This window comes from Hydractinia symbiolongicarpus, chromosome 10 (assembly GCF_029227915.1).
Source record: "Hydractinia symbiolongicarpus strain clone_291-10 chromosome 10, HSymV2.1, whole genome shotgun sequence".
NCBI lineage: Eukaryota > Metazoa > Cnidaria > Hydrozoa > Anthoathecata > Hydractiniidae > Hydractinia > Hydractinia symbiolongicarpus.
In genome coordinates, this window is record NC_079884.1 from 24888855 (window position 1) to 24905336 (window position 16482).

Sequence of the window (16482 nt, forward strand, 5' to 3'; positions counted from 1 at the left end):
ACGCAGGATATGATGTCATTTATATTTCCAGTTTTCGAAAGCTCTATTAAAAATAAGTACTAGCAACCTAAAATTTGCATATTTTTCACATTATTATTTTCTTTCCTATTGTATTTAATCAAGCTGAAGTTGTGGGAGTTTTCTTTAAGGAAAGTCCATTATATTCCAAAGGCTACATCGCTGTTGGCGATTATCTGGATATGTAACATCTCATCTACCTGTACTAGGAGCCCCCAACCCGGATTTGCAAACATCGTCATCGTCTGGGTCACCCAGCTGGTTCAATAATAAGAATTCAATATAAACTTACGCGCTTTTCGCTCCACAGTTCTAGCTAAATACTTTTTTAAAAATTGATTCATATGGTGGGTTTATTCCCCCAAGTTTACAGAGTGTAATAATGTTCAAAGTTTGAAGTCTAAAATTGCGTATGCTGTCTGCAGCTATGGACGAAAAAATGTTAAAAATGTGTGTCAGATTTTTTGTTGTTAGTAACTCAGCCTTTAACTCGCAAGCCTTATGACTGACTGCTTTTCTCTAGTTTTAAGAAGAACATAAAACCCTGTACTAAAAGTCTCATGCGAACTGTGTGGGCTAAACGTAGGTTAACCTCACAGCAACAAGTTTTTTGCACTTTGCCCCGAACACTGTTGAGCTAGTTAGGGGAAAACATTAAAAAAAAATTATTAAGTGTTTGTTACCTACATAAGTTTCCATAGGTGAAGGTCATTTTAATTACATTGCTACTTGCCCATCTATTCAACCAAAATCCGTTAGTAATTATTTAAAAATGTTGTCCAAACTTTAAAGCAACATTTGCAGGCATTTCTAATCATACAACCTCGACAGTTTCGAAAATTACAGGAATTACTATGCCGGCGCCAGCATGTCTATCTGCGAACTGTGCCAAAAGAAATTTGATAAATTTAAACTCTTTTAGATTTTTTACATGCCGACTTGGTTTTTTGTTTGTTAAAGATAAATTATGATACCACAAGAAACCATGTAGCAAAACCCGTCGGAAAATTAATTATATGACAACCATAACAGATATTTAATCTCCCTGAAATAATATTAAAAAATAATCAAAGATAAGTACATGGTTAGACAGGAAAAATTGTAATGTTGAACTTTGAACCCTAAAAGTACGTAGCAGCGAGCATGCGCAAATGAGAGAACTTGTTACAAGTGGCTTTGAAGCGAAAAGACGGAGATGAGTAAAATGTTGTATTGTGTTTATGGAGAGATAATTTTGTTGGTGTGAGCTTTTTTTATTATCTAAGCTATTCCCAACCAACCTCGTCCCCAGGGCATCTTGTATCTTTTCTGACCCCGGGACGGCGATACCAACATGGCCCTGGAGGAGGCTGGTCCGATATGAAACCTGATTGGCGCGGATATGTCAAATAATTATTGCTTCATACAAAACATTTTGGCGAGGCGGCGAGTCTGTGATCAACAGGAGGAAGCTGTTCGTATTAAAATGGCGGAGGTGTATCAGCAGTGCCAAGTTTTTTTCAAAGTGAAAAATTTAATAAAAAGCATTACTAAGCAATGAGAGTATAAAATAAGACATCATAAAGTAATACAGCTTACAAGACAATATTTCAATAGCTGGGAATGTTTAATAAAGCTAGAAAAGTAGCTAGCTAGCACACTATACCTAGCAAACTATCAAGATAAGAACAAAAGAAAGAAACTCAACTTGTTTCCAAGTGGCCAGGTTTAATTTGCAGCTTTTTGGAAAGAAAGACGTTGCATAAAATTGCCGCCCATATCTTTTATAGACAAAATAATTTTGCACAAAATATCGAAAATGTTTTTTTTACAAAATATATATACATTACATTTTTAATTATATCAGGTTGTTATTAGTGGGCATGTTTTATTACCTTATATGCTTTGGTTACTATAAAAGTTATAAAAAAGTCTAAACCGAGTATATAGTTTGTATAGCGTCCCCTAACTTCAGTAAAAATTAAAATATTGACTTGAGATTTGGTATGGTATGGTTTTAGATTGGTTTGATGAAATTGAGCCAAAAAATTGTTCTATTATCATCATGCATTCTAAGTTTCAGAATTTAGCCCTTTTCAGAAATGCCGATAAGCCGTTTTGACAGCATATCAATTTTGACCAAGATACAGATTCAGAAAATTTTAAAAGCTATTCTAACCTCAGAAATAGGTCAGATAAGATTCAACCTAAAATTATGCCAGTGAACAAAAAATTTAGTTGCAAGGAATATCTCTTTGCTGATATCTTTTTGTGATAGGATGCTCTTATGAGAATACTGAATTAATCTTCACTGTTAGCTAGTTTGGCATTTAAAATATTTTCCAAGCAGAATGATAACAATAAATAGATGTATATATCAATAAAAAATCGATTTTTGAACAGCAGCAGAATTTTGATGAGCTCTAAAAAGTGCGAATTTATGAAACTAATTTTGGTCCCAAATCCACAAAATAATTTCTTCAAAAAATTATTCCCGAAACATTTTTTTCTCAAGGTAGCAATACTTTGCTGTTGGTAAAGTCGTATACCAATTCTTTCTAAATTATTAAGGCAGTGATACATTAAATCGAGAAAACAGATCACACGTAGACTTGTTGTTTTCAATTTTCAAACCAGCATAATGCTTTTGATAAAATTTTTGAATTATTTATGTTTTAAACAGAAAAAAACCTTGTTTTTGTATAAATTAAATGCAAATTAAGTGTGCAAATTAAATGTGAGCTTGTTGAGTAAAAAATAAAAAAGCTGCAAGGCGTTTTAAAAACATGTCATCAAGAAAAGAAAAAGCAGAATTTATCAGCAATGGGTGGCTTTTTGAAAATGTTAAGGCCACAAATGTAAAAGAAAAAAATACTTCTGAAGTAAATACTCTTCTGAAGCCTTTTTCACCCAATATAACTGCAAGCAGTGAGTCCACCATATATGAAATCAGTTTCAGTTAAGTATTGTTTAAATACAGCAAAATCTTTGTCATCATATAAAAGCAGTAATGCAGACACAGATATGAACTCACGGTAAATGAGAATTCTAAAGTTCAGCCAAAATGAATAAAAAATGTAAATGTTAATATGAGGTTAAATTTCTGCCCAGCTACTTTCAGTCAGACACCTAGAATGATACGAACATTTGAAAATTATGTAGCCATATTTGCACCTTAGAGAACCAACGAAGTGCTATGTTCAGAGATGGGCAAATCATTTGCTAATTTCCAAGTTTCCCCTAGCTACAAGTTTTGCAACCCAGTGCTTGCTAGTCAACCAATTCAGTGAAATACACATAACTGAATTGCTTGAATTTCTTCAAGTAAACAGCAGCCTAAATAACATTATTGTATATTTATACATTTACACAAAACAATCAAGGGCAATATGCGAGAAGTTTGTGTGTTGCGATGAGAGTAATCAAAACAAACTCGCCGCACGTATCTGTGACGTAAAACGCCGATCTCGCTTAGCTCTGCAAGGTTATATATAAAACTTTAGTACATTGAGACAAATCTCATTAAATATTACACACAGAAATACTGTGTATTGGAGGGTCACGTGACGAGGCCTCCTCCAGGGCCATGCTCGTATCGCCGTCCCGGGGTCAGAAAAGATACAAGATGCCCTGGGGACGAGGTTGATTCCCAACAGTAATTGCATCTGTCACGCAAAAAGGTAGCGCAAGTAGCAAGACGCACGCTGTACAAAGAACGGGCGAACCGTGGATTTTCCAACTTTGTTTCTTTTCTTTTCTATAAGATAAAAATTATTTCGGGAGTTTTTTTTGAGATTAAACGAAACGACAAGATTATTAAAGAAAATCATATAAATAGTATTCTTAGTTTTTCATATAATTGGTAAAACATCATTGGATTTTGCACGAGCCACCGACTAGTTACGACAATCTCATTCTGTTGGGAGTTTACTGTACCGTCCTTTTGAAACACCCACCTATATTTCGATTCTTTAAAACATCATCAGTTTTATTTTAATAAATAATTTTAATGGCTATAATTTTTTACACACTTTGACATACTTTAGTTAAAGCATTAAAATTTGCAATACATTTTGTAATAATGCGAAGCTATTCGTGACTGTTGATTCGGTACTAGCATCAACAATATGTAATCATCTGTTACAATACATAGCATTTGGCAACGTTCGCGACAAAGCTTCATATTTCCCCTAGTTCCCCTTGCTTTTCTAGTATTGACATTCTCTTATCAGCTACAGAATCTTTTTCAGACTTTTTTCTTTTCCGTATGAATAATAAGATGACCACCGCAACAACAACAACGAAAAGGATAGCAACGATTATTCCAATCATCAACGGAATGCTGCTGGAAGAGGAATCTAAAAAATGTATAAATTTGTTAGTGTTTATGAAGAAATGCGAATTTCTTAAAACATAGCTAATTTTAGCAATGTGATAAAAAATACGGTGGAATCTCTTAAAGAGTACATTTTTTGTATATTATACATTATAACACACAAAAGATTTTTTTGATATTCGATATCGAACGTGTAAAATCATTTGACAGTAGCTCCCCTGCTTTTATGAATTGTTTTTCCAGTGCGAGTTATCTAATTTCACAAGCTCAAATGAATAATTCCTCCCTAATAAACATTTCCGAATATCTGTTTATTATTTGATTTTACTTACGGGCATATAACTATAAGCAAATATTGCATTTCTTTTCGTTAAGTATCATGACTTTTCAACTCAAGGTAAAGCGATTTGTCAAGAGTCCCACCCAAGTGGAATATTATATTACCGAGAGCATATAAATTTGATATGACTACAAAAGTTTATTTCTATACTAACTTTCTTCAACTTTGTCTCTTTTCTTTTCTATAAGATAAAAATTATTTAAGAAGTTTTTATTAGTGTAAACAAAACGACAAGGTTATTAAATAAAATCATCTGAAATAGTATTCTTAGTTTTTCTTATTTACTTGGTGAAACATCATTGAAACGAATAGTAGTAACAACTTACGACTGGCAATGCACTTGGATATGTCCTTGGTTATGATAAAGTCATCTTGTTGAGGTTTTGCTAAAAATTAATTAAAAAAAATGCAAATGCTGAAAGATTCAAGACGTGTAATTTACAATCCAAATAACACCATTATCCTAACTAGAATCTCACTTTACTGCAGTACGTTGCAAAGTCACATTGGAAAAGTAACAATAGATAAAGATGACTGGCTAATATTGGTTGTAATCAATTATTTGAAACATCACACTTTTCACAGAAATCTTCACTTACACTTCAGCACACTGATTTGTCTTATGACCAACCAATAAGATGTGTAATTCATAACGATACGAATATTCTCGGTTTTTAACTCTGGGATAGACCAAGTATAGTTGACAATGCCAGTTCTTTGCTTTTCTGTTGCAATGCAAGAGAAACCAACAAGAGTTAAATTATCACTACCTTCTTCACGATTCAGAATCTTGAAGAACGAAATGGGACCAAAATAATGTTGAGTGGATTCATAAGCAGTGATTTGAAACCCTTTGATTATTGTGTCACTAGGCAACTTTATGTCAACGAAGCATATTTCTGTTTCATTTTTGTTCCAACCGACCCAACAACGCGATGATTTCATTGGGTCTAAAATTGCTGAATCATCAGTTAGACAACCTCCATTTCCATTGATTAAAATATTGTTGTTGTTTTCAGTTCCAGTGTACTTGTCATCTCTTAGGTAAACAGTATCATTAAATTTGTTGCCTTGTGGTATTGAGTAAGATAAGACTTTCGCTAAAAAATGTATATGTTTGATGCAAATGGTGTTGATAAAGAATACCCTCTCATTACTGATATACTTTCTTTGTTATCATCCTTAATTTTACTGAAAATCTGATAAAAAGTTAAAAACAAATCGTTGAGTACCATGACAGTTACCACCTTTGGAAAAAAACGTGTAATACTCAAAAGGAGATAGAGGGAAGAGAGATGAAAACGTTTCGTAATGGAAATAAGATTTGGGATTTAAACATTTATTCACCATCTATCTGACACTTGAAAAACTATTCAGAGCTTTCTTCAGAATGTCTCAGTATCAATGATGAACGTGAAACAGAGACGTTGTTAGTACCTTACATACTATTTACGGAAACACATATCTTACCAAATCTTAAAGATGACTTTGTTGTTGTTGGTGAAGAAGTTGACGAGGCTGTTGTTTCTATAAAGTAAATTCATTACATAGGAACATTTTTTGATGACGTAGTAAGCTACTATCCATAACATCATTTGTAAAAACGTGTACCACATTCCGTGTATGCATATCAAACTTGTCAAATTTTTTTCTTATTGTTGGTTACAACGGTTTTTGGTTTGATCCAAAATGTTAATATTACATGGCACTGATCTTTATTCACGTCAACGCAGCCTTTTTCCCTGATTTTTTCGAACTTACGAGGCCGTTGCACAACTGCCAAAGTAAAAATCTTGCGGCTTCGTGACTGTAGTGTAAAGATCAAATAATACTATATAGCCAACTTAAGTCTCAAAACGACAGAGCGTCCGGAGAGTTTACCTGATGATGTAAAAAAGTTCTTTTTAAACGAAATTTTTTTATGGCAAAAATTTTGCTACTTTTAAGAAGACATTTCACTGGCATGTACTAAAATACGCACAGTTCACAAAAAAAAACGTATGGTACCTGTTGCCTTTATAGTTGGACAACCATAAACTTGAAGTTTGATGCATGTGAGGTCTACACTATCAATTTTCATCCTGATTCGAATATATTTTGCAAGAAGTGGAACATTGAACAACAACTTATTTCCATTTTTTATGCTGTAATCAGAACTTTTCAAATCCTGCAGGAAAAAAACATAACATAAAATAATATAATGACATAAAATACGTGGAAAACATGACTAGTCTGCTATTTTATCAGTTACTTTGACATAATTTAGCATCGTTTGGCCGAGTGGATCTTTAAAATTAAGTCACATCTTCCCGACTAATTTTCGGAGCGATAATTTCCGCAAATATTCAAATATTCAATGCTTCTTTTTCTTTGGATGAATACTTTACTGCTTGCTTTCATTTTTCTCGTCTCTGTTTTTCTTTCCTCTGCCACACTCGATTAAAACTTTATTAAAAAACAAGATAAGCGCAAGAGATAGGAGACTGTTTTTGTATCTTTTTTATTACCTGGATGTAGAATTAAACAATATGCAAAAAATGAAAAAGGCCAATAAAAATCAGCAAAAAATTGTGATTGGTATAAAAATGGTCGGAAAAAAAAATTGGCAACAATTGTTGCTCGGTAAAAATACTTATTTTGCAAAAATTTGGCTACTTTTAGCTTACTTTTTTTATACCAATAAAGTATTAAGGTTTCTTTATGGTAAAATCATTCATACCTGTCCTCCTTTGCAATAGGCCCAAGTCTTGGAATCTAAACTATACTGGAACTTAAAAAACGTTGCCAAATATAAGTTGCTTGGTTCATCCAATTTTTCTCTATAACCGTCTACGCGGAGGCCATATATCAAATGGGTTGTCTTAAGATTGACAGAAGCCCAATCTTTGTAAGACGATGATATACTTTCTTTTTTTAAACACCATGCAAAAACCTGTTTAAATGGTAGGTGCTCTGCAGAGAATGATGGTGTTTGTATCGAGTGACTGGATTGTGTGAAGAGCATCTTGCCTAAATGTTGCGTTATAAGACCAGTGTCTGTCTGCGAACATTCTAAAAGAAAAGTGGTGTTATTTGTATGATGACATGACGTAAAATTCAACTTGTCCCTAATGTTTTAAACCTGTTTTTCTTTTCTACTTCTACTTCTTTTCTGGTACATGTTTTGTTTTTTAAAAAAGGAAGTGACAATTCGAAATCAGGCTGGCATATGCTGATACAAAACACACAAACAGGCTTAGAGCATGCTTATGTAATGCTTATTTTAAAAAAAAGCGCTTAAACGCTGCCTTTTCTGTTGAGATAAAATGGTCCCGTTTTTTACCTGCAAAAGGTCAACAACAAAACAAAAGGCAATAAACACAGGGCAAGTCCATATAGTACAGTGGTGTTTTATATGTCTGATATAAGTAATTAAAAAATTCTGTGTTAGATGACGTACAGCTTAATGTAACTGTTTACTAATGTGTTTAGTATTTTTACTTGTATATGTATATTATAAATTCCGGAAAAACATTTCTAAAAATGGTCACCCAAAAACGTCCTCCTCAAATCTTCAGAGTGTTGGTTTTGTAATTGAAATTTGCTTGTGCGAATTTAGGTTCTCTGAGTTAGTGTTTGTCCACGCACGACCATAGGTGTAATAAAATTTGAATATTTTTCGGTCTTAGTATTCATTTTTCGTTATTGATAATAATTAATATTTTTAGTTCTTGATAATAATTAATGTTTTTCTTTTGCTAATATTTATTTATTTTTCGTTATTGATAATAATTAATATTTTTTGTTCCCAATATATTAATAAATTTATGTACATTTTTTAGCCTGAATTAACAAGGCAATAAAAACTCCAGTGATATACCTGATGTTTTTTTCTGCGCAATGAACGCGCAACGGGAACTATTATTACTCATTGAAACCCTTTACGGACTCATTGATTGGGTGCCTGTGGGGAGTACATAAAAAGAGTCATAGAAAAATTGAGTCCTTTAAAGGAGTCGTTTTGAATATAGGTCGAAATGAGTAACAAGAAGGAGTCATTAATCATGACAACTTAAAAGGAGTCATTTGAGCACTTATTTTGACTCCTTTAATGTGCTCTTAATGACTCCCTAAAAGAGGTCCCCATAGGCACCGTAAAAAGAAACCTTTTTAAGTTTCATTTCATACTTCATCATTTATCAGTGAAGCCTAGACTGTGAAAGTAACAATGTTTTCAAGATATGGATGAAGAAGAACAAACAAAAAGAATATTTTTACTATAGGGATTTGTCCTTTGTGTCTTAACAAGGTTAATTATTTGCAAGATTATTCTTTGCTATTTTCACTATCTGTAGGTGCTATTAGAAATATCTCTTTCATGCGAAGCCATTGTGATTGATCTATATCTTTTTTTGAGTTTATCTATATATATTCAATTATTTATATTTTTTAACAATTTTCTCGGGCATTGCCTTATTGCATCTGTTTTACAAAAATTGTTTTGCGCAAAATCACAAAAAGATATTCCTTTGTAATCCTAAAAGTACCTATGACACAAACAAAAAAAGGTTTATTCTAAGCAAAGTATTTACAACTCAAAGAACTAAAAAATAGATACCTTGAAATTTGGGAAAAGTTTGATGGCTAGCAGCAACACAACCATATATTTCAAATCTTGCGCATGTTTTTGATCTTGCAGCTTGCAGCTGTATCTTGATTGCATTTGTAGTGAACGGTGTTGTGAACACTACAAACTCTGTGGCAATGTTTTGTTGATCTAGCAGGGTTATTTCCTAAAATGTAAAAAAAAATTGTGAGTCAAAATTTTTAAGATATAATCATTAGCTAAGCCTTTCCTGGAATTATGATTTAGCCCATAAAAACCTTAAATTATTATCCAAAAGATATTCAAAAATCGTTTTTTATATTCACCAGTCATGCAAAATTGCTTTTGTCTTTAGCCTCAATTGGCCTGAGTAATAAAGCAGACTTAACGTGGTAACCGAAAACAATGTTGAAAGTAAAAGGGAGTCATAACGTCCTATAATCCCCGCAACCATTAATTATAAGATGATTTTATATAATCCCTATATTTAGAATATCCGTATTCTGTCTGTACTTGACAAAGAGGGTGCCGATAAGCCGCAAACGCCCGCATATATAAGGGCGAGTTCGGGCGAATTTTCGAATTAAATTGGCGGTTGTCGCCCAGAAACCGCCCGCACTTTCCCGAACTGGCCCGGAACATTCCCAAAATGCAATTCCTTGTAAACACACCATGCGGACGATAGTTGGAAGAAGGTGCCTGGGGGTTTTCGGGCAAATACTTGATTTTTTTTCAAAACGCCGAACTCGCCCGAAAACGCCCGCACTTTTTACGGCGTATGCAGCTTATCGGCACCCTCGTACTTGACAAAAGATCGTGTTACGGAGAAACGAAATATTCATTTGCTTAATAAAAAGTGCGATGTATATGTACGATAAGTAAATTTTAGTGAATTTTCAACTGGCTAACGACTAGTCTGCTATAATAATATCCGTATTTTTGTCTGTGCACGAGAAAAAAGAAATAGTAAATTCTTCATAATAATAGCCGTTGTCTTTCCTTTGGTCTTGATAAATCCGCACGATACCTTTTAGCTACAAAAAACAAATGCGATATGTTTTTATCGAATTCCGCTGCAACAGGTAAAGAGTTTTTGTGGATTTTCCACAGACTAAGACTTCATTATAATCCTCGCCGTACGACTGCAGTTTATGAGCCAAAGATTGTGTTCTGTAAAAATAAACCGCTGATGTAACCTATGTAGGGTAGACACGTTCATCCACATGTGTATTTCGACGCTTAGCCTACAAACATAACTTAAACAAGCCAACCTACTTTATGGTAAATTACAAAACCATGATTCGTTGTATTATAATAAACTCTTAGTCGACTACCATAGTGGTTGCGATCATAACCTTGTATAACGAAACCAGTTATACGATGTGATTTGCTAAGCTTTATCGTCATGTATTCATTCTCGATAAACATTACTTTATTTCTAAAGGGAATACAGTATCCTCCAGCTGCATTTAACTTAACCTTTGAGGCTTCGTTGCCTTCTGCATTCCCCGAAAATGTGATTTGACTTTCAGTTATATAACCGTTCTCTAATCCAAGTGGTTGATTGCACCCTGTGAAAGAAAAGAAAAAGTCTTTTAAAGCCTATTCGTAAGAAAAACCCTTCATAGAACTATAACAAACTACCAGTAACTTTTTACTTAGCATTTCCTGTGCAGTTAAAAGATTGACTTAAACTTATTGACAATGTTTCTCTACGCTTTTATCATAGAATGATGGGAGTGGGAAGGTCATAAAGTCCCTACCGCCTCTTAGACTAGGCACGACTTTTGTTGGGCATGTAATTGAGTGCTCAGGTTCAGTTTTCTAACTTTTATTAGTGCTTGTGACGAAAATTGATTTTTTAGAAGAATTTTGAACTTTGCATGGGTATGGCATTTTTGTATGGTGTTGTATCAGATCTGAGAATATTTCTTACATTTATGTTAGTTATCATGTTTTGGCAACTTCGTTCCCAGGGCATTTTGCGTTGGTGATGAAGTTGATAGCGGGGAAAGTCATTGTTGGCCACTGCGTAATAACGGCTCAGGAGCCACAAGACCCTGGGGACGAGGTTGTATGTTTTGGCTCTAAAATTAAAAGTAGTTGCTTCTTCTCAATTGTTAAAGTTTCACGTGAAGAAAATACACGTATATGAAGGTTTTAAAACAGTGCATTTTTTAGTCTCGATAGCACAACATCTATTTTCAGGTATGACGGAAAAAAGATCCGGCGTAATGACGTCATTTCTGATTCCATTGACATTACTTTATTGTACCTAAAGCTTCTTAGCAGAAAGTCGAACCATTTTAAAGATTATTAAAAATCCAGCGAAAATAAAAAAAATATTTTTAAAAAATCCAAAAGTCTTGCTAGGCAGCACTTTTGTTGTAGAAAAATCTCTCTTTTATTTCGGAATACTTGATAACCCTGTGAAAAATCCACTTAGGCAGAGGATAAATTGAAAAGAGCCGTCATTTGAGTTTTGATGACGTCACCAGTCTTCCGTTCATATGCGTAAAAATAAATCTCAGGATTTTACATCTACTGTGAAGAGCATGAAACCTGCTTAAAATAATATATAGAAACATGTACTTTCAAATAACGGCAACCTCATTATATGATTTGAGGATGGACGCGTATCAAAAACGCTACAGTCCCTGGGATCGAGGTTGAGCACACGGTTTAGGTGATTTTAGGTTTAAAAATTTTGCTGACGTTCAATGAACAAAATTTGTCTGTCAGAAATTTATCTCGTTGTATAGTGTAGAGCTTGAAGCGCTGATCAAGAAAATGTATAGATTTCTGAGCTTTTGATCAACGATTTCAAAGATATTGGAATTTAAAAATTTGGTTGAAGTCATCTAAAACGAGTGAATTATTCCAGCCTTGGTAAGTTTTTCCCGTTTCGGTCCAATTGGTCCCTAGTTACCCACGCAGGAGAGATGACATCAATTATTTCCTCACGGTTTCCAAGGTATTTGGCCTCGGATCTAATGATGCAAAGGAATGGCTTCACTAATTTAAAAAAATTCTATTGACGTTATCCTTAATGGATTGACGTTGTGCCGTAACGTCTAGACAGTTAACAAATAGGACATACTTTTTTACTTAAAAATGAACACATCCACTTTGCTTGTAACAGACACCCGGACAGCGTTTTTACAAGCTCGTGAGCTTGTATTAAAACGCAAATGTGTCCTACAAGAATGGAAATTTTTGCCTCTCTGAGCACCGAAACGGGAGTAGTCGTGTGTTCGAATCTCATCTTGGTAATTATTTTTACTTTTTTTTTTTTGCTGTTATATAAGATAAGTGTTCAAAATCATTTTTTAACTAACTGGTAAAGTAAAAGTGTCTCCATCAAAGTTTACAAAGGTGAATGTAAGCAGACTTAAGGTCTCCCAAATGCCTGGAAAGTAGTCTGCAAAATTTCCACAACATTACGTAAGAGAGAAACAAAGACAACCATCAACTCTCTGCATTCCTCTTCTGGGCTTCAAATTCGAGGAGTTTTCCGTTTAAAAAGATATCACAAATCAATTTTGAAAAAATAACTGCATAGTGCGTAACAACTATTATAGCCTAGGCCTATCTGAATAGCATAATATGTCGTTTCTAACTTCGTAACAGAAATCACAATCTGATTGACAGCTTTTTGTAAACTTTATTCGCGAGGTTGTTTACGTATATCATACGTCTTGTTGTATTTTTAATTAAAAAGAGAACTAGAGTTAATCCGTAGACGGAGGATTTTTGATACCCGTTTTTGTTACCAGGATTTAATTTCAATTCCGAAGTGTTTAGCATACGTCAGTTATGACACAATGATGCAATTATGAAGTGATCATATGAGTAATATAATGTTTCCTTTGCATTTGACAGAAGATTGAGTTTTGATTTGCGTCACTGATTGCATCACCATACTTATTTTAGCAGATGATTTTAATAACAGGGCAAAAAATGTAAAATTTCCTTTAAATCTGTCATAAACCCTTCAGTGTGATATTTCCGTTTACAATTTCATACGAGATAAACAAAAAATAAGGATACATGCTCTTTAAGGGTTTTTTAAAGTTCATTGTATAAATAAAAAATTTTGAGCAAACCCTGTATTGTTCCAGTACTTGCAACAGTATTTGTCTGGGTTATTGTACATTTTACGAGAGAGTCGGTCAATTAATTTCCCATCTTTTTGATAAAACTTGTAACGACACTCTGTTTTGTCTTGTCTAAATATGTTAAATGTAAGTCTTTTTTACCACAGTTTGAATTTTATCAATCTATGTCGCAACGTAGGAAGCAGCGTCGGTTCGAAATGGCGTGGGCGCAACGATATAGTGTTTACACAAGGGTGTCAGACCTTAATTTGGTAAGGACAGAGTGTCTTCTTGACCCTCGAGATGCTTATCTGGATGCTTTACCTGTTTTTTATCGCCATCGCTGTTGCATGGGACTCACCACCCTAACCCTCGTCTTAGTGGCTGTGCTTGCCATCTTGTAAAGCAAGTTCGCTGTATGAGAGAAAAGTGTTTAGAGGATGAACGGGAGGGCTGCTAAGAAAGTTGCTTAATTTTCAAACTAATAGCCACTGGATTGCTTATGTAAAAGCACATGTACTAAGGCAATGGCCAATTTAAAGTTTGAAATGTTTCTTAACCAAAGAACAATATTACAAAAGAAAACGTGCCAAAACATAAAAGAAAAGAAAATTCACATTATGATTGGCACGCTCCTTAAATAATTTATGACCGCAGCTCCAAACGGTTAAAAGTCACCGTTCGAAGATGGCAGTTTTATCCGAATTTTTTGTTTTTTTACGCTTAGAAGTTGACCCGTCTTTATCGCTAAAATCCAAAAGTTCTAGGGTAGTTAATATTCGCAGCGAAGAACGCCTTGATGGAAAGTGTTACGTAAAGATATCCTTACCTGCTGTCTGTGGCAATATATAACTTGTTGAGGTAGTGTGAAGCAACGTTAAAATTAACACAAGCATCAAACACATCTTTTTATTCTTGAGTACAACTTCTGTGCACATCAATAAACCATGTCTCTAAATATGTAGTAAACAAGCGTTTCAACGTTTAAGCTTGAACACGACCTTAATCAACTTATGTATTGTGTGTCATTGTTTCTTAATTAGGACAAGACTTCTTGATTGCTTTAATGTCTAATTCAGTCATATGATATTAATTAATTAACAAAATAGCATGTTGATGACCCGAATCGTCACAAATTAGCTGTGTTGTCTTCGACTGCGATCGTTGTACACATAATACGCTAGAGTTTATAAAAATTGTAATTCAACAGGCAAAATTTTTTTTTCGAGTTTGAAATTTCATAACAGTAGTCAAAGAATGAAGAAATATGACATCAAGAGAATTTTATGAGCTAGTTATCTTGTTCCAGAATTTTTTTAGCTATTTTTGAAATAGAACACCATTAGAGGACATTATTTTTTCCTCTTGATTATTTATATAGGAGACATACTGTAAATAATTGTAAACATTATTCAGGCCGAGCTTTTTGAAAATAGCCACCAAAGGGGGGGGGGCTAAATAAATTCCCCATTTAAAAGTGATGAGAGAGACACAAATGTTTGGTAGCGCATTGAAGCACAATTAAGATAAGAAAGACATCCTTTATTTCCGAACTAGAAAACAAGCCTTAAATGTTTAAAAATAAGTTGATAGAGAAGCATAAAAAGTTAAATATAGCTATGTAAAGTGCTAATGAGGAAATTTCCAAAAAAAATTTGGTTAATTCAATTTTACAAGCAAAGAAAAATTATCATCGAAAGATGCGTCTGAGCTGATAAGAAAATTACAAATATTGTTAGATATAAAAATCTTCAGATTAAGGACGTTGTTAAGATATGACACATTTAATTACATGCTGATGTGAAATTTCCTTTAAGTCGTTAATAAGATTATTTATTGTTTTATTTATTTAATAACGTAATGTTTTGCAATTTCCTGCTGTTTTGTAGTTTCCCGCCAATAAAATAAGGAAGAGACGTTGTTGTTACTCAATGACTAAATGTTGTGTTATTCTCAAATACTTATGTGTTCCTTCAGGAATTCGCGTTGTGATTAACCAGAAAACAAGATGCAGGCGCTGCATAAACTATCTCCCTATTAAAGATGCCCAATTATATGAAACATCAACAATGCGACCCAATTCTATAATTTCTGCTAACGAAAAATACAGCCTATCATCATTCATGGTTGACAGTCGCGCGATTGAAACGTTTATGGTCTTAAAGATCATTTAGTTGACAAAAAATTAATATTTTGATGTCGCTATCATGTTCAGTATACTTTTTTTGTTAACTGTGCCAAATTTTGTCGAAAATAAAGTGATTTTAATTTTGGACCAATTTTGGCCTAAAATGACATTTAGGTGTCACCATTTATGTTCAGCATACTTTTTTTGTTAACTGTGCCAAATTTTGTCGAAAACAAATACCAATTTTGTCCTGAAACGTTATTTAGATGACTTTCAAGTACTTAGAGGGTTTAGGTGCAAAGTTTAAATCTGTGACGTTCAACTGCAATTTGGGACATTGATAGTTAGTTACAAGTTAGAAATCGATTCTATCCTCGCAATAAAGCTTGTTTTAAAAACCTCCCGAGTTTTTCTGAAAGCGCGTGCGCACTTAAAAACAATCTATAATTTTGTCAAAGAGCGTCAAACTGTAAGCTTTTCCCGCTAGCGGAATATGCAGTCAAATGGAAACGAACCTTGGCATGCTTAGTTGTTTTCTTTACGATAATTTAATTTGTTCATTTTGAAATTTCAAAAAAGGAACCACTAAAGTTATGTCAAATTTCTTTTATACTACAACAGTATAATTTTCAAACAATAGAACAATAAAGGAATAAAAATAAAATTTTGGTAAGCGGGTAGTTGTATAATACCATGTGTCATCAAGATTTAACGAGGTAATGTTTAATTTAAACTTCCATGTTTCGAATAACCACGTTTTGGGCTAGTTTTAATGTTATGTTATGACGACCACTATCACATTTCAGAGCGTGCAAAAAAATTTTTTTTAATTTTATAGCCGTTCTGAAATAGGCTTCGGCACATAATTCATTTTCAGCAGAGTTGGAGACAAGACTGATGCTTTGGAATATACATTTACGTTATAGGATTTCAAATTACTTAAAAAAACGTTTCGCACAAGAAATACACGTGAACCGCACGTAATTGCGTTTGTTTTGA

At 33.6% G+C, this 16482-nt stretch overlaps 1 protein-coding gene across 1 annotated transcript; it reads right to left on the reverse strand.

Annotated features, from left to right (window-relative positions):
* Positions 1-3983: 3983 nt before the first annotated feature.
* Positions 3984-14390, reverse strand: LOC130613319 (discoidin domain-containing receptor 2-like). Its single transcript, XM_057434670.1, has 10 exons — positions 14185-14390; positions 10534-10829; positions 9271-9445; positions 7393-7724; positions 6681-6840; positions 6144-6200; positions 5273-5773; positions 5000-5059; positions 4828-4854; positions 3984-4355 (listed from the first exon to the last, which is right to left on the reverse strand). The coding sequence occupies exons 1-10, from the start codon at positions 14291-14293 to the stop codon at positions 4177-4179; spliced, it is 1896 nt and encodes a 631-aa protein (XP_057290653.1). The 5' UTR covers positions 14294-14390; the 3' UTR covers positions 3984-4176.
* Positions 14391-16482: the final 2092 nt, after the last annotated feature.

Bases quoted from the DNA above. Each gene is read 5' to 3' on its own strand.
- LOC130613319 (XM_057434670.1), bottom strand. From the start codon at position 14,293: ATGTGCACAGAAGTTGTACTCAAGAATAAAAAGATGTGTTTGATGCTT. The intron at 5,774-6,143 runs GTAAGATATGTG...TACATTTTTTAG, and splicing joins AAAGTCATCTTTAAGATTTG to CGAAAGTCTTATCTTACTCA. The intron at 5,060-5,272 runs GTAAGTGAAGAT...ATTAATTTTTAG, and splicing joins ACAAATCAGTGTGCTGAAGT to CAAAACCTCAACAAGATGAC.